At 40.7% G+C, this 21072-nt stretch overlaps 1 protein-coding gene and 1 non-coding gene across 2 annotated transcripts in view; both read left to right on the top strand.

Moving 5' to 3' along the window:
* The window catches only part of LOC126284908 (phospholipase A2 inhibitor-like), a 172875-nt gene that overhangs the window by 125170 nt on the left and 26633 nt on the right, over window positions 1-21072 (top strand). The window contains exon 6 of the mRNA XM_049984170.1: window positions 15236-15477. Coding sequence (XP_049840127.1) covers window positions 15236-15477 — 242 coding nt within the window. The remainder of the gene's footprint in view (window positions 1-15235; window positions 15478-21072) is intronic.
* On the top strand, window positions 18116-18189 carry Trnat-ugu (transfer RNA threonine (anticodon UGU)). Its single transcript has one exon. It is a non-coding gene; the product is annotated as a tRNA-Thr (tRNA).

Below are 21072 nucleotides of genomic sequence, written 5' to 3'. Positions count from 1 at the left end.
GAAAAACGCCTTCGGTATGCTATATATTAATTCTTTTATTTTATTTGTCAGAACACGAAAGATGTTTTTCACGTAAAATTACTGCAAATTAGAAGAATAGACTAACACTGAACTGTTCACAACTGAGTGCATGAACTACTACTTCTGGCACTAAATGAGCTTCGGAACTAAACTCTGCACTCATGCGGCTAAATAACTAACACTCACGCAAGGCGGAAATAGTTATGAAACAAAGATTCTCAACTTTCTTGGCAAAGTGATTGAGATATCCTATACAAATATAATGAGTTACCAACTCGAACGTAGGTCTACATGTCGGTATTAACAGCAGTCCTAAGATTTTGTATTTCTTATTTTTTCATGTGCGTTGATACGAAAACCACATAACACTGCTACACTAAGATTAAAATAACTTTCTAATCGACGTATTTGCCAGTCGAGTTGTAGGAGCAAGCACACATCTTACCAATTCTCCACCCGCTAACTTAGTTGCCTTTTTTGTCAGTAGAGTACCGGTACTTGCAAAACTTTACCACGCAAGGCTGATCCCACAGCGTGCAGGAAGGAGACTATCGCCTAATACACAACTACTTCAAACGAGCTATGTAACCCTTTTGTCTGCATTATCCATTGGTTTTGGATCACACCACTTGGCCGTAACTATAATCCACTTCCTAAAGAGGACTTTACACATGAGGGATAAAAACATCTTTAGAATTAATTCAATTATTAAAGTTATGTATAGGAGTACGACTAAGAAAGGACTATAAACTTTTGGAAACACCGGAAAGCATGAAAATGCAATTCTCATACAAAATACTGAACTGTGTCTTGCAGAGGATAAGAAGAAATATCTTAAAGAATAGTTGAGTGCAGCTTGTGGAAAATGGGGGGGAAAAAAAACCTGGGCGAGTATTTCGGCGGACCCAGTCCGTTTCACAAAAGCACTAAAATGATCAAAGAAACGGAATGTTCATTCTGAGATGTGTCATTCACATACAGTAATATACTCCGGTTGAACTGCTGGGGAATATAAACAGACTGGGGCGGGGGTTAAGAAGCTGTTCATAACAGGAAAACCAGTTGATTGAAATTATAAATACGATATGGACCACAATTATTATTAATACAACTCCAATATATGAGGCAGAACTAAATATAAGTGGCTAGGTCATCAAGCAGTCATCGGTGTTGAGCACTGCAGAAAAGTTATTAGGAAGATACTTCTCAAAAACATTACTGTATTCTGATGACAATACATTGCAAAACTTTTCACTGATATGTCACAATTTAAGATAATCGAATAAAACAAAACACCAGAAAGCATGAGAAAGTGTGCCACGATGATTCAAACAATGAAGTATATCGTTTCATTTTTCTAACGCAAGGTTTTTTTTTTTTTTTAAAAAAGAAAAGTAACAAAAATTTTCACGGCAGTAACATGCAGATTGTTGAATGTTTCGTTGTGACTTGTTGACGTATTGCGTGTTTACTTTAGAAAGATGTTTGGCTGGCACTATGTTTAATGATTTTTTTCCTGACATTTCTCCTGCACGAGTGGATGGCATAGTCAAAGAGCCACCTTCTTTTGCAGGCGCCAGGGTGGCTTCGAGCCTGTGATCCGAGATTACAATTATACTTGCTGCGCCAACTTCAGAGGGAGTTTCAAGGTCATTACAGGTTTGGTTCTCCCACTGTTACCAGCAAAATTTGTTTGCTGGAGCACGGGAATTCAGGATCCGTTTGTCTTGAGGGTTTCTTCATCAAGCTATTGTCACGTTTATGATTTTAAATGGCTTTCCTGGCACATTGTCAGGGCATTCGAATATTAACACTAAGACCATAGTACACACACTGTATTAAGCATGTCCATTACGGGTATTTTAGAACCCGTGACTTAATTGAATGTCAGTAAGTGACATAAAACTGCAAATAGTCACTTTTTTAAATAATTATGTTTTATTCCATGAACGGGTTTTCGAACCTGTTTTATTCCATAAACCGGTTTTCGAACCTATTCAGGTTCATCTTCAGATGATGTAACCTCCAGAAACTATCTGCAGATGAATCTGAAAAGGTTCAAAAACCGATTCATGGAATCAAACAATTATTCAAAAAAGTCAATGATTGCAGTTTTATGTAACTTGTTTAAAAACGGTATTGAAGGCTGGTTGAGATGGAGAAATAGGTCGTGGCGAAGCACGTGCTTTGTGAGACCGAACAGGATATAAAATCGTCCAACGAGCGCTTGTTCTCGCTGTGGAGAAGAGCTACCACGTTCCTTCGGGAATGCCATTCACAGGCATGACGCCAGTCTTATCAAGAAAGAAGAAAGCCTAAAGATAAACGGATCCTGCCTATCCGTGATGCAGTGAACGACCGCTGCACTAAAATGGGGACAACCACAAAAGTAATGACTAGGGATGTGTAAATTCATTAACGAACAAGATCGAATGAACTGCTTTGCGAAAGGAACTGTTCGGAGCGATCTTCCCTTCTCGCTTCCCCTATCCACAGGAAGTTAGGATGCGCATGAAAGAAGCTCTCCTTCCGTGATAATGAGTACAGGCCTCTCCCAGGAACTAAGCGTTCCAAGTACTGGACTAAGGGTGACAGTTATTGCTGAAACAACCAGTTTTCGTCTACATTTTTTTTCACCATGCTGTTTTAACCTGACTGTTAAAGCCGCTCAAAGTAACCGGTTTCTGAAATAACTGTGATAAAGCTGAAAAAATTTGATTCTCTCAATGTCAACAAACATACAATCAAAATGTTGAATTAAGTGGAAAAAAAATAGTCGTCCACCGTTCGCTGCTTTTCCCGAAAAGTGGTACGTAGTTAAATACTATTTAAAATAAAAAAAAACACCAGTGTTCTCCTATTGATTCCAATTTTTGTTTGTTTGAAACTCTGCTCAAAATTTATGCTGTAATCGGGACTCATACCACTATTTGGGTATTGCGAATGGGCAGTGCTAAACGTTGAAAACAGATATTCAAGAACTCTGTTCTTCGTGTTAATTTGTCAGTTTTCAAGGACTACAAGCAGTTAAAAGCATGTTACGTAGACATCGCCAGTATATCAGCTGCTTTCTATTTCTACTGTGTACTGCGAACGAATTAGTGTTGGGTTTTTGTTACTGTTAACGTAATTTCCTTCACTTATTATTTCATAGACATGGCAGTCAAACGTTTAATATTTTAAATAAAATTAAGCATTGTACTACATTGCTACGACACTCCGTAGGGATCGGTGCCAGTTAGCAATACAATGGATGTCCGGCGACGGCACCGAGAAGTTAATGTACAGACCAACTGGGGGCAAGTTCTGTATCCTTACGCCTACCTTAAGCAGCAAGAGGAACACTTATCACCGCTTTACCAGTTGTTTTGCCACCATGTGTTTGTTGCTCGTTTCTATCGGCAGTGTTACTATACTAGCACTGATAGCTTCTCCCATTTTTTATAATAACGCAATATTTCAAACCTATGCAAATTTTACAAATAAAATTACTGTTCTCTAAGAAATGTTTACTAAAAAACGAAAAAAAATTTCCACTGCCGTCATGGCTAATCGATATTTTTACTCGGTTGGTAATAAAAAATAAAACACCTGTTGCAACCAGCCGACCGCGGTGGTCTCGCGGTTCTAGGCGCTCAGTCCGGAACCGCGCGACCGCTACGGTCGCAGGTTCGAATCCTGCCTCGGGCATGGATGTGTGTGATGTCCTTAGGTTTAATTAGTTCTAAGTTCTAGGCGACTGATGACCACAGATGTTAAGTCGCATAGTGCTCAGAGCCATTTGAACCATTTGTTGCAACCAAACAAATACTGAAAAATACCGGTTTTATGAACTAAAATGCAGGTACCGGTTTTTCCCATCCTTAGCTGAACTCCTAACGGTTAACGGCGCGAACAGCATCTGACCGGAAGATCTAAACCTTTATGACAGTTCACTTAGTTGCTCTGCCTCCTTTTCCGTCATCACCTTCCTTGATCCTGAGTACATCCCTTATGTCGCACAGACTATCAATAGCTACACATTACACGAAGTCTTCCGATTTCTACTGACAAGTATGGATCAGAACTATGGGCTCGCAGGTCGTGGAAACATGAAAAACCAGTAGATATTCTCTATTTTTACATTTTTATATTTAGAAACAATTATAGTAAGTATGTCATTGTTTCTTGGCATTTGCTCCTGGTTAACCGTAGCTCAAGAATACTTTCCTGCACAGCGCACGCTTCTCAACGGTTTATCATAGTTCAGACAGTCGTGGAATTCATTGCAACTAAGGTCTAAAATTATATTCTAGGCTCTACACTCACGTTCAAATTCATCCCTGTTACGTGTAAAAAGGGAATACTTTTCTTGTAATTCTTTAGTGAACTTACACGTTCTTTTAGACGTGTTAGCAATTAGTGGATTATGAAACACCAATAACTCACTGAAAACGACGTTACTGTTAACCTCCACAGGGTGATTGGGCAGTGCGGGGAAAGAAAGTGCTGCTCAGCGCTCACAACAGTGCTTTCACTTCGTTCCCTTTACCTACCACGTCAAAAATTGCACATGATAGCATCAAGGATTAGCGGAAGAGCAGTATAAAAACACGCACACTGTGTTTGTTCCTAAGAATCATTAAGCATTTGTAGACTAATTTTGCTTTCTGATTAACAGTTTAAGGGTTTTCTAAGTGCTCTTATTCGTTTTTCGACGTTAATAATGAACTATATGGTTCACTGGAAGTAGTTGATCGAACTAGTACAGTAAGAATTAGATCTATGTCCTCAGATGTTACCACTGCAGCAACGGGCTCGTCTATAGTGCTACACCAACAAAGGTCGGCGAGTCTTGTGACAATTCCAACCGGATAAATGTTAGAAAACCACTCAACAAACCTTGGCCGAAGATCCCTAGATGGAAGCCAATAGGCAATCTGTGCTGCCAATTTAACCGATTTTTCGTCAGACCTAACGATTCAAGATCATGGTTAAAGGGGAAATATTCTTTAACGGCTGACGAACTTAACGGAAACTACATTCTTTCTCACTGAAAATTCCGCCTTCAGCTGCACTTTCAACGTAAAATACTGTTAAATGTTAAGGTTTCTCATGATATTGCAATGTTCAGTTTTATACTAAATACAAGAACGCAGTTAATTTGTTTATTTGCAATACTGCTGAGTGCAAATAGCCTGTCGCCAGTTTCATGATCGACCAGACTTGTTCGACAGTACTGTAACCGAGCAACAATCTTACAAGCGTTTAGTGGTCGCGTCTTTAAACAGAGCATAGTGATATCACAGCTTACAGTTTTTCGTGTCGTAGCTGCGTTATCTGTTAAAGATGCCTAATGTATGATTTGAGGGCACGTTTCGCAATGAGAGGCTCTAAGATGAACTTCTTGAAGACTGGATTGTTAAAACACGATAGTTTTGGTGAATAATTTCCAGAGTACAAATTTTGTCACTGTGTAGTGAGTACCAATAACAAATATTTAGATCGGAACGCTTAAGTAATTACAAAAAAGCATGTTAAGAACTGCAAATTGTTAAAATCAATGCGCCAAAAATTTATTGATTATTGGCATTTTAGCAATACATTACACCAAGATATTAAAGAAAATAAAAACTTTGTTTTTAAAGCTCCCGACATTAACCGAATGTACTGCAGACGGCATTGTTCACGCACTTAAGGTCACCTTCGAGTAATTTGATTTGGACTACAAAATTGTTATTGGCATCGGAACATTCAATGATCGATTTATGACCGAAGTAATGATGTACATGCAAGTCTAAAATGACATCGCAGGACTCGTCCTTGTTCGATGCTTGTGCCACTCCATTCAGGTTGCTGGCGCGCCCACGCCTCAAAAGGGCCCTTACCGGGTATATTGAATTTATGTTTTCCGAGACAGTTTCGCTGCATCCGCAGACTGACTACGAAGAAGTCTACAGAACGATTAATGAAGGTCACGACCCGTTAAAAATCGCTAGAGCCTATGAATCTCGAGGTTGATGGTTTTAAATCAGTGGAATGGACTAAAGACATTTACAAATACCTAACTTGAAACTATAATGCTAAATTAGTAGCCTATGTAATTTGCACAAAGGTGGAAGCAATATGGCTTTATTTTCATTTTTGTGCCCTATATTAGAAGAGCTGCAAAGAATCAACAAAAAGTTTGATGCCAAAAATGCTGATACAAGTAAACTAGATTTATCAACATTAATCGGTGTTCTGGCCTCTAAAGTGGTCATACATCGTCCAAACATCGACCCCATAAGAGTTAAGTGTTGAAAATTACTTGGACGCAGAATCCTACCTTTGGTTCGGATTCGTATCAATCGTAAAATGGTGAAATTACAGTTATCTTTGAGCTTTTCATGTGTTCGTTCGATTATCTGCTAAAAATGACTTACATCAACTTGCTGACTTATAAAAATTTACCGAAGGTTCACGAAGAACCTGTAACTCCTCTGGTATTCCATATGCAATATTCACGTAACGAAATATCGCTTTTAGAATTGTAAATGAAAACAAACTTTACAGTTTGGGGAAAGGTAGACTATGAAAACGTAACTCGCAAACATCCCTTCAAGGAATTGTGTGGTTTTACTTTTTCCGCTTCATTACCTTATTCGATTGTTTAAGTCTAAAGGGTTTCTACTGTAATGTATGTAATAAAAATCTAAACTTAGAAATATAGTGTAGATAAACATGGTAATGTAAATATACTGTTAGTGCCAAACCGAAGAGGCTAAACTTCGTATTCATACGAATTACTTCAAAGTAATAAATATGGTTGCAACAGTGTAAAGTTATAAACTTTCGACATCTACAGCTATCACTGACAACCAAGATTCCAGCACTGAAAGAGACGATTTAGATTTAGCTGTATAACGTTTCGGTGTCATATGTGAGATGAAATAAATAAAATAGGTAAAATTTTATGCCTGTTGCCTTTTTATCCTGACCGATGTTATTGGCCGAAAAACGGATTTTTGACGGTAACTTCCAGCATGGTTAAAGGAATGTTAAAATTACAGGCAATACGTGAAAGTGTTTTTTTTTTCTACGGTACACGGGCAGTAACGAGTCAGTTTCTCGTACATTTTTAGGGAAGAAATGAGTGACGAGAAAAGAGGCCATACATATTCAGGACTGTAAATAAAATAATCCGGTAGTCATCTATGATTATTTGTAGTTGAGGTCGCTCATGAGAAGGTGCCGTAAATCACAGCCGACGTTTATAGTGAAGCACGGAGTAGAGGATGTTAGGTTGGAACCGACTGCCTGTGAGCTTTTATCAATCCATGTAATGGATGTTTTACTCAGTGAGCATCCACGATCACTGCGATTTCATTTTTGAGCTTTTTTGCCTAACAAGTATTCAGAGTATTCAGATCTAAACTCAAACTCGGGACCTTTGCAAAGGCCGAGTCTCGGACCGGCACATAGTTTTAATCTGCCAGGAAGTTTCATATCAGCGCACACTCCGCTGCAGAGTGAAAATATCATTCTATTCAGATCTATTTAAAACTTACCTACGTGCCACCAAAATGCCAGCGCAGCATTAGTAATTTGGCGTTTAATAAACATTGGTTTTTAAGTGGCTCTGAGTTATTTTATGAGAACTTGTCCCTAGTCTCCTTCTCAATACTGCATAAAATATGCAGTACGACAGCAATATTAGATATTGTCATCTGAATTACCACACTCAGTCGCAACAAGCTGTTCTTTTACTGCGCATCAAACAGCTGACACCACAGTCGTTATCTTCACAATCATTCCAGAACAGCATTCAGTTACAGGTTGCCAGGCCCTTGAAAATTTGTACCGTAGATACGGTGAAGATGAAAAATAATAATAATAATAATAATAATAATAATAACAGATGGCTAATATTCCTGTAACTCTGCGTCGAGAATTTAGCGAGCAGGAACAAAAGTATGATACAATTAAAATTCTATATTCTACGTACTGAATACGGATTTAGCCGTAGATCATAATATGTATTCATATCCGAGGGGTGAAGATGGAGAGCGGGGTGGTGGTGGTGGTGGGGGGGGGGGGGGGAGGTAATCTGCAGTAATGAACCTTTCTTGATCAGAGGTTACTTCGAATCATGTGTATGCTAAGTAACTGGTGACATTCGAGTGAAATTAAGCTTAGAGAAAAGCTATTCTTTTAACAACGATGTTCGACTTTAGGGCAAGTCCTTTCTAATTAACATGAATACTCATGTGCACATCATGAATTCAATAATATGTCCCGACAAAATTATATGCGTCACTTTTCCGTCTTTGACTCCACCTCATTGCTGGCATCTATCTCAGTTCAGATGGTCGAACATCGTCTGAAGACAGTTCGCATCTATAAGGAAGTTCCCACGGCTTATTTAGAATCGCTGCACTGTACTTATGACATTGTTCTGCCACCTGCATAATGGTGGAGCTCTGAGGAACATTCCAGCTACGCTCTGAAAACGCAACGGCGCAAACCGAACTGAGTAAAAAACACCGCCTGCAATCACGAACGTCACAGTTTTTTAAAAATATCTTTAGAGCAAGTATTTTATAAGAAAATCAAATAAAATTGTGCCATATGCTTTCATATCCAACACAAAACAACAGTACCGGAAGACTACCATCGACTGTTTCTTATTATCGACTAGAGAAATGGAAAAATTCGACAAATAAAACAAAACTGCACATCGTCTATCAAAAATATCACAGGGTTTTGAGGGCAGAAAGGAAGGAACTCTTGCTAGCAAATATAAAAGTGTTCAAAGTGAACACTGGCTTCCGTAATATTTAGTCATTTTCCCTTGACATGCACAATACACTTACAATGGTGTGGCTAGGATGTAATATGTGAACAATTATTACACGGCCCTCCAAGTTTCACGCTTACAAATTAACACTGGAAAACTTACGTAACTAAAGTTTTCGTTCTCGTCATATGACGAAATCGAAACTTTACTTATTTGTTTCAGACTTGCGTAAAAATGCAAATACATAGTTTACTGAATGAGCTATTGAGTTATCGCTAAGCAAGCTCACTGCTTCTGTAAACAGTTACGGGAGAGGAAATTCAGTGTGCATACACAACCCATTCACGTCTAGCATGCAATGACAGCCAGCACTAATAATATGGCCGAAGATGGTAAGAACCAAAGTCTCTTGCGAATTACTGTCTTAATTAAATTTTAAAAATCCGAATTCACAAATCAATATGGTTAAATGAAATGCGGGCAGTTGTGGAGTGTTGGCTCCAGAGCATTGCAAGCGTTTAAGATATTAAATTCATTTCTTTCTTTTCCCTCCGTCTTACAAGTACAGATATATCTAAAACCATCTAACCTTGCTGTGCAGTAACCAGGGCGCTTTTTCCGCCGTGACACCTACAGCTGCACTGCATCCTAGCAAACTGGGCAATTCCAATAGTGTTTCCGATCGGTGAAGAACGTCCAACATTGTATACACTACGCTTATCACTCCAGAAGTAAACTACTGGTTGCCTACCGCACTACAGCTGCACCTGTCGCGCATTGATACACTGCCTCATTTTACTACGGAAGTCAGACGTCGCTTTTGAACACTGCCGCGCCCTTACTCTTGACTCAACAAAGCCACGCACGGTTCTGTAGTTGTTGTTGCTTGCTCAGCCAAAGATGTAAAGAAGAAAGCAAACTAATACCTACACAAGTGGACACGGTGCCTCATGCGAATTGAGTAATTGTAAACGTAATTCTTTTATTGTATTTATCGGCCTCAAGAGACGGAACATGGTCAATAACCAGATTCTACTTCTTAATAAGTCATCTACAGACAATCCGTTTAAAGAAGAAATAAAGATGGGGGCAGTAAAATGCGAAGAAACTAAATTATAAAATCAGACTAACCTCTATTCACTGTTCGACGCACCTTAATGCTTTACGTAGTAACTCGTCTAGTATAGCTGAACAAGTCCGGTGAGGAGCACGAGGTAAACATATGACAACTGCTCTCTGATTGTTGGAAGTAATGGCTACAGTTAATTGCGGAACAGCATAAAGCTTGCAGCTTTTAAATCACAGATATAGAATTAAAAAATTAAAATATAAGTTGGACTGTTAGATATGCCGTTCTCAAAGTGAAAATTCGTAGTTAACAAATTAAAAACAACTAGTAGCACCAACAGACGTGGTCCGTGAGTGACGAAATGGCCACCGATGATCACAAGTGTACACAAAACAGTCAGAAGTGTGAAATGACTTTTAAATCGATATACTATTAAACAAAAATGAGAGATGGCAATAAAAGAGCCACAACAAAGTAAAAAATAAAAGGCAGGACTTAACAGATCATAAAACATTTCGTGTAAGGCTTAGTCACGGAAATTGCTTTGTTCAGTAACCAGCTGATCTGGGTATTTTTAAAAAATTAGTAAAAATTTGAAGCTCTTCCAAACAGCTTTATTTAGTAATATAATAACACATCTAGAAGTTGATCATGCGTCCTACTTTACGCCCGCATTTTTTTTAAAAAGAGAATCATAAAGTGTCTTATTAATGCTTTTGTTACAATATTGTCTGAAACAGGCATAGAAAGATTTACCCGTTTGGCTTACGTAAAATTTAGAACAAGACACACATTTTATCTTATACGCCCGACTTCGTGTATTTGTTATGAACACGCTTTCGTTACGACGTATTTTCTCCCAAAGTTGATTATCAATAAAGAAAACTATTCTAGTTTTATTCTTGTGGAAAGATCGAGCAATGTATTCAGATGCTTTTCCTCTATTAAGTTAACACAATGATTTATTTTATCAGATAATTATTTTCGGTCAACGACGACTATCTTTAAACCTGAGAAAATCAAGTTTACATCTTGTCTTAAACCCGTCAACATATAGGGCCTAATGATGTCATTGGCGCAGAATTTTTTTGTGTGAGGGTGACAATTGCACAGGTCTGCAACAAATATTTTTTGAAAGTTTTTTGAAATTTGATAACTGACTTATGTACTTTTCAGCGCTGATTTCAAAAATGCAATCCATTTTTTCTATCACGTCGGGTTTTCTCACAAAAAAGGGAATATTTTTGGGTACAATAACAAAATTTAAGCAATTTATTACATTATTTCCTACGTTAAAAAAAATTAATTTTATTAATAAATCATGTTCTACATTTCCAGTACACTTCCACTTCTCTTCAAGCTCATAAGTCCGCATAGTGAAGCTTTCGCTTTCTGTCCAAGCTGCTTTTATTGCTTTACCGGATGTGGAGTCGTTGCAGATCATCTCTTTTCTTCATCCAGCAGTAGTCCGCTATCATGTTGACATTCCATCTTCCTTGATATCTTCTTTCCATTTCTTTGATGTCTTGGTGGAGTCTTTTGCCCTTCTCTTCACTTACATAACCAAGGTTTGCAGGGAAGTTGTAAAGATGTGAGTGGAGAAAATAAACCTTAATGCTCGTGTTACAGCCCAGCTTCTTAAAGTTGTCGAGCATGTCTGCGACGATTGTCTCGTAGTTTGGATCTCTTTTGTATCCTAGGAAACCGGTAACCATTAATTTAAAAGATGTACATGCTGCCGTTTCTTTTGTTTCCATTTTAATCTGACTTCCAAAAATCCCTACGAAAGAATGGCCCTGACTAACATTAACCTATACGTTTCACAAATCACTTACCTCACAAAAATCTTCGTTACTCAAGCTACTGCAATACAGCGAGCGCCACTACTGCCAGCTAACTAAAAGATTCAAACTACTGAAGGCACTAACTACTGATAGGCATAGTTAGCAAATGAAAGATTTTAATAGAGAACAAACAATGTATTTACCTCACTAGTCATAATATATATATAGCAGTTCATGACACCAATTCTTACAAATTTCAAAACTCCGCCATCTCTCTCCCCACGTCCACCACTGCTGGCGGCTCACCTCCAACTGCGCAACGCTACGCGCTGTTAGCATCCAGCTGCCGCTGCCCGACACTACAATGGCAGACAACAATGCAAACTAAATGCAGACTGCGCACAGCACAGCCAGTGATTTTACATACCGAGCGCTAAGCGGCGTTACCAATAAGAAAACCTAAACAGCCTACATACACTTTCTAATGTCTGGTCCGACAATGATTCCTTCCTTTAGCTTTGCCTCGGATAAACCTAGAAACTGTCCACACAGGTTATTTGGTAAACGTGATAGCGTTACGGAGATGTTTAGCAAACTCGAGTGGCTGGCTCTGCCAGAGAGGCGCTCTGCATCGCGGTGTAGCTTGTTGTCCAGGTTTCGAGAGGGTGCGTTTCTGGATGAGGTATCGGAAATATTGCTTCCCCCTACTTATACCTCCCGAGGAGATCACGAATGTAGAATTAGAGAGATTCGAGCGCGCACGGAGGCTTTCAGACAGTCGTGCTTCTCGCGAACCATACGCGACTGGAACAGGAAAGGGAGGTAATGACAGTGGCACGTAAAGTGCCCTCCGCCACGCACCGTTGGGTGTCTTGCGTAGTATAAATGTAGACGTAGAAAGATATGTGAAACACTCACCTTCTTTCGGCAGTGCCTTCACAAGTTGTTTCATCAGCTCCAACTTAATGTGATGTGGTGGAAGTAGCACCTTTTTGGGATCCACAATGCTTTTACTCTTAACGTTTTTGACCCCTACCTGTAAGGTTTTTCTCAATGGCCAAGCTTTTTGTATGTAGTGTGGACCAAGTGCAATGTCGCGTCCAGCCACAGTGGAGTGGTGCAAACGGTTTTGCCAAGGCCGCATACACGCGGCTGTTGCTTATCTGTAAGGAAGGCCCTCAACATCGACTACAGACAACCGAGGAACTGATCCATAGTAATCGCAGACAAGCAATAGAAACTCTGGTCGAGTGCGGAAGGGCATAATCTTACTGGAATGCGAGCCCATCGTGGCTTGCCACGAAGGACAACAACGGTCGTAGAATATCGTCGACGTGCCGTTGTGCTGTAAGAGTGCCGCACATGAGAACCAAGGAGGTCCTGCTATGAAATGAAATGGCACCCCAGAGCATCAAACGTGGTTGTCGGTCTTCAGAGAGGGCTACAGTCAGGATGGTATGTCACCTCTATCTGGGACGTCTCCAGACACTTCTTCGGCGCTCATCGGGGCTCAGTTCGAAGCGGGACTCATCACAGAAGACATTTCCACTCCAGTGAGTATCCAGCCCGAAGACCCACTGTCCTGCAGCTCTGTTTAAGCAATTTAAGGAAATCGTTCTTACTGAACGCTCAGAATGAACGTTATGTTGTTGGACCTACAAGACAAAAATTAATTTGATGCACTTTATGTAGGTTGGGTATAGGTGTGCTGGTCGAAACATGTCACGCGCAATGGGGTAATAAAGGGGAAAAACGCAGCCGAAAATAGTACAAAAAGTAAACTATATTAAAAAGCCTAGAAAAAGGTCCTATTCATTTTTTTCTCAGTGGGTAATAGTTTCCATGTTGCAGGGCCTGGAAAAATCGCAGATTATTAAAAATAGTAATGTGTTAATGGTATAAAATTAGTGTTTACTGTTAAATGAAGTGGGATAAAAGCACATATTAAATGTGAGCACCGTATATACAGGGTGGCGCACAAAATGTACCATTTTGTTTTTGGATATAAAATTTATTGTCAATACAGTCTGAAAGGAACGTATACGACAATGAAGAGCCGTCCATGGAGATTTGTTCTAACTCAGCACATGCTCAATATGTCCATCATTTCGTTTCCTGACTTCCTTCAAACGAACTCTGAAGTTAGTGATTACCCTACGGCACATGTCTTCCGTAATTTCACTGCAAGCTCCATTAAATTACGTGGACGTTTCGGGAAATTTTTTTTCCTTTTGGTTGCACCAAAGACAAAAGTCCCATGGATTGAGGTCTGGACAATTGGGGGGGGGGGGGGGGGGCAAATTTTGTCCGTCATTGAAGCGACCTGGAAACCTGAGTGAAATGATCCGCATATCGAAATGCTCGTGTAAAAACTCCAACACAGTGTTTGCAGTATGTGGCCTTGCTCGATCTTGCATGAACCACTGCGTGTTGAAGGGCAAGGCAGTAGCAAGAAGCTGTGGAATGAAGCTATTGCGAAGCATGCTCAAATAACGCTCCCTGTTAACAATTTCTTCAAAGAAAAAGGGTCCAATAAGTCAGTGACTGGAAATTGCTGCCCACGCTGTAATCCTCGGAGCATAATGTTGTCGTTCATGAAGCACTTGTGGGTTTCCAGTGGCCCAAAAGCGTACATTTTCTTTGTTAACCACACCGCCTAAATGAAAATGCGCCTCGGCTGAAAACCAAACGTTGTTGAATTTCTTCCCTATCCACCGCCCAATGAGCAAACAGTAATCTCTGCTGCTTGTGTTCTTCAGTGAGCTTCTGTGCACAGGTCATCTTGTGTGAGTACATATGGAGGTCACTTTTAAGAATGCGTTGAACGGAGCGTCTGGATATTCCCAGTTGCACTGCTGCCTTTCTGCACGATTTCCTGGCACTTCTCTGTACAGCAACTCGTACCGCTTCAATTTTCGCCGGCGAACAAAAAGGCTTAGGCCGAGGTCGCTTCGCTTCCAATACTGTTCCTTCCTGTACAAATTTATCGTACAACATGTGGTTGGTCTTTCTGCAAAGGACCCATCGCGTGTTAAACTGTTGTCGAAAACGCCTCTGAGTCACAACAAGGCTTTTCGTTTCATGAAAAAGTAACACAATTGCCGATCGTTGCTGTGTCGTCAGTCTTCCATTGTCAGCCATTGCTGCTTACTAGTCTCCTAGCAGCAGTATCGTGAATTACACGTCTTTTCGTAACTCATTTGTTTTTCCAAGCTCTGCTGGTACTGCTGTAGAGATCCCAGCAGGATATCTGCGTCGTAAATTGTGAAAGAAACAATTGGTAACACATTTCGTGCGCCACCCTGAAGGTGCAGTTGAACCGTACTAAACGACAAATGGTGTTTTGTGGGCGTAGGGAGCAGGGGGGGGGGGGGGGGGGGTAGAAGCAGCAGCGAAGGCAGGCTGCCGGACTGTGGTCACGCAATTTACTCCTCCATAGATCTGCAGACTGAAGAGAGAGCAGGTGATTCCCCAGGCTATCTACCCCACTGCGTCACAAGAAGCCACTACAGGGTGTTTCACAAAGCTATACCGACCCTTAGTTTCGCATTTTTCAGTCGGTTACTCATGCAGGCACCCCCTAACCGCTGCACGTTTTCGCAGACGCGACGCTGGAGGAGCTGAACCTGTCGGCGACGCAGCTGGAGCAGCTGGACGACGAGAGCCTGCTGGGGGAGTGGCGGCGCCTGCGCAGTCTGGCGCTCAGCGCCATGCCGCGCCTGCGCAGGCTGGGCCCGCGCGCGCTCTCCTCTCTCACACAGCTCGAGCAGTTCCTGTGCGCCTTCAACGGCCAGCTGCAGGAAGTCCACCCACTCGCCACCGCCGGGCTCGAAAACCTGCGCTGGGTGAGGCCCGCTTCCGCCCGTTAGTTACCATTGTGTGCCTGACCTAGTCTAACTGAACGGTGGCTCATATCTTGTGGTAAATGTGTAATCTCTCACTGTGAGACGTGTCTGTTTTGTGGTATGGGGTTATACGCTACAACAATTGCGGTTCCAGGGTTCGCCAGCTTTACACCATTCAGGTAATTCACAAATGTCGCATAAATTCGAAGTTTTGTTAAAAATACAAGACTTAATGTAATTCGGCATTTTCTACATCATCTGGACGCAAAATTTCATTAGCTTTTCAGGACAAAAAACCGCAAGTCTTTATCTGCAGTACTTTTATAGATACACGAGTTTTAACAGTGGGCTACATTTTGAAAGTTCAACCGGAATCGGTGTCTTCTGTATTCCACTCAAATGTCGATATCTCCGAAACTTTTAGACGTAGACACTTGCTGTTTTCAGCATTTCCATCTCCAACATTTGTTGTCAATTTAGCTGTAGTATTAATAAAATGCGCCAGATTTGCACTTTTCAGGCAATTCACAAATGTCACGCATGTTCGAAGTTTTGTTAAAAATACTAGACATAATGTAATCCGGCATTTTCTATGACACCTGGACGCAAAATTTCATTAGCTTTTTAGGGCAAGTGTGTTCTTGTGCTTCTCTCCCCGTTACAACTCCCCTCAAACACGACTTTCCGTAACCCACACTTTTAATGATATAAACAGTGGTATACAAGGGATACACAAAAGAAACGAAACTTATTTTTTTGAAATTATTTATTGACATTTTTAAGAACAAACCTTGAATCACCTTCAAAGTACTCTCCACTTGCACATATACACTTGTTTAATCTTTTATTTCATTTTCAAAACATTGTTTAAATTCATATTTTGTGATGCTACATAGCACTCCCGCCTCTTTTTTTTCCGCCTCAGTAAGATCAAGATCAGCAACATGCTTTCCTTTCAGGTCACTTTTCATTCTAGAAATGATCTAAGAAAAAAATGATTCTTACTGAGGACGCAGAATAAGCTCTATCTCTGCTATACCTCTACATATTGTCGTCGCTTGCTGCTAATAAACATATCTAGGTGTCGAAACTTGAGAAGATAAGCAGTAACTGTCAACATCGGATATCTACAGAGTTGCAGAGCTGCGCTGAAGTTGGTTGAGGCTTATAATAAAGTAGTAATAATAATAATAATAATAATAATAATAATTCAGTTTGGCTGAATTTCTGCAAATCTTTCAATCGCAACGCCACTTCGGCGAACAGAGCGTCCCTAAGGTACCTCAAAACTCCTGCTGAGGAAAGAGAACCTACTGTCTGGCGTGGTATCTGAACCAAATGGCGTTCCTGGCGTTCGTTCTCGCACTGAGAGGAAAAGCCTAGGTTAAAGGCAAACTGGAATATTCTGTGATTCAACCGCAGTTGGATCCCGCGTGATTTCGGTTTCCAGACCACCAGCTCCGACTGCATTAAAGATAACAATTCCATATTTGGTGAAGGAAGTTTACGGTCTAATGTTCCGTCGGCGCCGTCTTTATTAGAGACAGACCAAAAGGTAACCACAGTCTTTGAGGAAACGAACTCAGCTATCGCCAGGATTTATTGTGAGGAAACCTCAGGGAACTTAAATCAGGATGATCGGGAGGGTATCTGAGCCCTGCTCAAGCTGAAAATCAGTAATTTCTGAAATCATACTCCGTCAGGATCTCATGCAGCACGAATCAGAGGCCGATTACTGTTACAGAAATCCATCATAGCACTAATCACAGCATTGCGGGGGAAGCAAGTAATACCAGAAGATTAAAGTATCATGAATTAACATTCTACTCTACCTTGACCTACAGACAAGGTGATATTAAATGATATTGAGGGCAAGGAAACGATTAGTATTTCTCAAATTAATGAAAGGGAAATTCAATGGAGTGATCGACGCCGGCGTTAATGTACACATATTGTAGCTTCATACGACCAACTATGGAGTACGCGGCACTGGGATGGCAAACATCAAAAGAACACACACCAAAAATTTTTAGTACAGGACTGAAAATACTACGGATAGACGTAAGAGCTAGTCCTAGTAGCAGTAGTGGAGATCTATACCAGCTGACCAATATTCAGCCCTTAGAACAAAGACTGTTCCATTTAACAGCTAACTATGGGCTACCAAGAATTTCTGTAGAAACTAAAACAAAAGAACTCCTCAGACAGCAATGAATACATTAAAATTTTCCAAGATACAAGTACCCGTATCCTACAAGCGCTATCGCTAGAGCGATACAAACAATATATCGGGGACTGCACGATTTCGAATGAATTCAATAGTGGAAAAATATACTGCAGCATGTACAAGATCAAAATGAATGATAATTAATTGAAAACCTCAGCTGGCGGCAGGTGTTGTTGATACACCTCGATGGGGATAGCTTAAAATGTGTGCCCCGACCGGGACTCGAACCCGGGATCTCCTGCTTACATGGCACACGCTCTATCCATCGTCTCCTTAGTTGGCGCGAGTAATGAGTGGATGGGCAAATATCTATTAGGAACATTACGTATGTAGATTGTGGACAGTTGAGAATGCGGGTCTCATGGGAAGCGGGCAAGGGATAAGTCCCTGCAGTCGCGTTATTCATCTGTGTCCTCGGTGGCTGAGTTGGATAGAGCGTCTGCCATGTAAGCAGGAGATCCCGGGTTCGAGTCCCGGTCGGGGCACACATTTTCAGCTGTCCCCATCGAGGTATATTAACAACACCTTGTTCTAGAGAAGCTGCACGGTCATCAATGGTATCTGTTCGTTCGAGAACACTTACTATCTTCATATAAGATCAAAATGAGTATGACGAATAATAAAGAATGTAAAGTATATGAATTAACACTACGGATGTTTTTAGGGAGATTTTTTCCTCAGTAAGGAACAAAATTCGTGGCTTTAATTATTTCACCTCCCAGCCAAAGTAGCATACTAACTTAAAATAAGTAAAATAGCACAACTCCGAAATTAAACAAATAAATAGTGCTACCTCAGCGTAAACAGTTACCTTTGGCTCAAATGAACCCATATGTTCGAAAATGGAATGGAATGAAAATTAATTTAAAAAAAAGAACCGTTACCTTAGCCAACTTAGCTTCTGTCTGTGTACCCCCAAAATGTTACCACACTTCACAAGATCTTGAATGTAATACACTCCATATGCTCTCCCGTATCCGTCTTTTCGTTCCCAAGCACTTCTTTTACCAACTAATTAAATTTCCACCTCTCTTCACGACCCACAAATATCATTGCCAATCCAATACATCGTCTACTCGAAGAAGAAAATTCTATTTACGCCATACCTGCAAGCTGTTATACCAACATGATCTCCTCTCCGCCCCCACCTTCAACTAAAATCCTCCATATACTATTTGAAGGGAACTTCAACAGGCTCTGTCTTCCTAACCCACAGCACTGCGCTGACGTTTACCCATTCTATAACCTGTAGGTTTATCTCCCATGACCCCTCCTTAGATCAAGCTTCCAGCATTCCTCTGTGGCCTGCATCGTGCTACCCTCGCTCCTCCCAATTTCAGTCCCTCCTACTAATCACATACTTTCGATTCCCACATCGTCCCCACCTGCTTCCACACATAGCGATCCATGGTGACACGAAGGGCGTTTACCACTATCATTGCTAAATCCGAAAATTAACATGCCGGCCCCATAAAAATAAGGCAAAATGTAAGGAAAAGAAAGACTTGAATTTCATTTCTCGTGTATTAGTGTGGCCTGTGCAACTTTCCAGAGCATGTTGTTGTTGTTGTTGTGGTCTTCAGTCCTGAGACTGGTTTGATGCAGCTCTCCATGCTACTCTATCCTGTGCAAGCTTCTTCATCTCCCAGTACCTACTGCAACCTACATCCTTCTGAATCTGCTTAGTGTATTCATCTCTTGGTCTTCCTCTACGATTTTTACCCTCCACGCTGCCCTCCAATACTAAATTGGTGATCCCTTGATGCCTCAGAAAATGTCCTACCAACCGATCGCTTCTTCTGGTCAAGTTGAACCACAAACTTCTCTTCTCCCCAATCCTATTCAATACTTCCTCATTAGTTATGTGACCTACCCATCTAATCTTCAGCATTCTTCTGTAGCACCACATTTCGAAAGCTTCTATTCTCTTCTTGTCCAAACTATTTATCGTCCACTTTTCACTTCCATACATGGATACACTCCATACAAATACTTTCAGAAGTGACTCCCTGGGTCTTAAATCTATACTCGATGTTAACAAATTTCTCTTCTTCAGAGACGCTTTCCTTCCCATTGCCAGTCTAAATTTTATATCCTCTCTACTTCGACCATCAGCAGTTATTTTGCTCCCCAAATAGCAAAACTCCTTTACTACTTTAATTGTCTCATTTCCTAATCTAATTCTCTCAGCAGCAGCTGACTTTATTCGACTACATTCCATTATCCTCGTTTTGCTTTTGTTGATGTTCGTTTTATATCCTCCTTTCAAGACACTATCCATTCCGTTCAACTGCTCTTCCAAGTCCTTTGCTGTTTCTGACAGAATTACGATGTCATCGGCGAACCTCAACATTTTTATTTCTTCTCCATGGATTTTAATACCTACTCCGAATTCTTCTTTTGTTTCCTTTACTGCTTGCTCAATATACAGATTGAATAACATCGGGGAGAGACTACAACCTTGTCTCACTCCCTTCCCAACCACTGCTTCCCTTTCCTGTCCCTCGACTCTTATAACTGCCATCTGGTTTCTGTACAAATTGTAAATAGCATTTCGCTCCCTGTATTTTACTCCTGCTACCTTCAGAATTTGAAAGAGAGTATTCCAATCAACATTGTCAAAAGCTTTCTCTAAGTCTACAAATGCTAGAAACGTAGGTTTACCCTTCCTTAATATAGCTTCTAAGATAAGCCTTAAGGGCAGTATTGCCTCACGTGTTCCAATATTTCTACGGAATCCAAACTGATCTTCCCTGAGGTCGGCTTCTACTAGTTTTTCCATTGGTCTGTAAAGAATTCGCGTTAGTATTTTGCAGCTGTGACTTATTAAACTGATAGTTCGGTAATTTTCACATCTGTCAACACCTGCTTTCTTTGGGATTGGAATTATTATATTCTTCTTGAAGTCTGAGTGTGTTTCTCCTATCTCATACATCTTGCTCACCAGATGGTAGAGTTTTGTCAGGACTGGCTCTCCGAAGGCCGTCAGTAGTTCCAATGGAGTGTTGTCTACTCCGGGGGCCTTGTTTCGACTCAGGCCTTTTAGTGCTCTGTCAAACTCTTTACGCAGTATCGTATCTCCAATTTCATCTTCATCTACATCCTCTTCCATTTTCATATTAGTGTCCTCAAGTACATTGCCCTTGTATAGACCCTCTATATACTCCTTCCACCTTTCTGCTTTCCCTTCTTTGCTTAGAAGTGGGTTTCCATCTGAGATCTTGATGTTCATACAAGTGGTTCTCTTATATCCAAAGGTCTCTTTAATTTTCCTGTAGGTAGTATCTATCTTACCCCTAGTGAGATAAGCCTCTACATCCTTACATTTGTCCTCTAGCCATCCCTGCTTAGCCATTTTGCACTTCCTG

The sequence above is a fragment of the Schistocerca gregaria genome, chromosome 8 (genome assembly GCF_023897955.1).
Source record: "Schistocerca gregaria isolate iqSchGreg1 chromosome 8, iqSchGreg1.2, whole genome shotgun sequence".
NCBI classification, from domain to species: Eukaryota; Metazoa; Arthropoda; class Insecta; order Orthoptera; family Acrididae; genus Schistocerca; species Schistocerca gregaria.
Note: the sequence above shows the minus strand (reverse complement) of the source record. Positions and strands in the feature narration are given on the sequence as shown.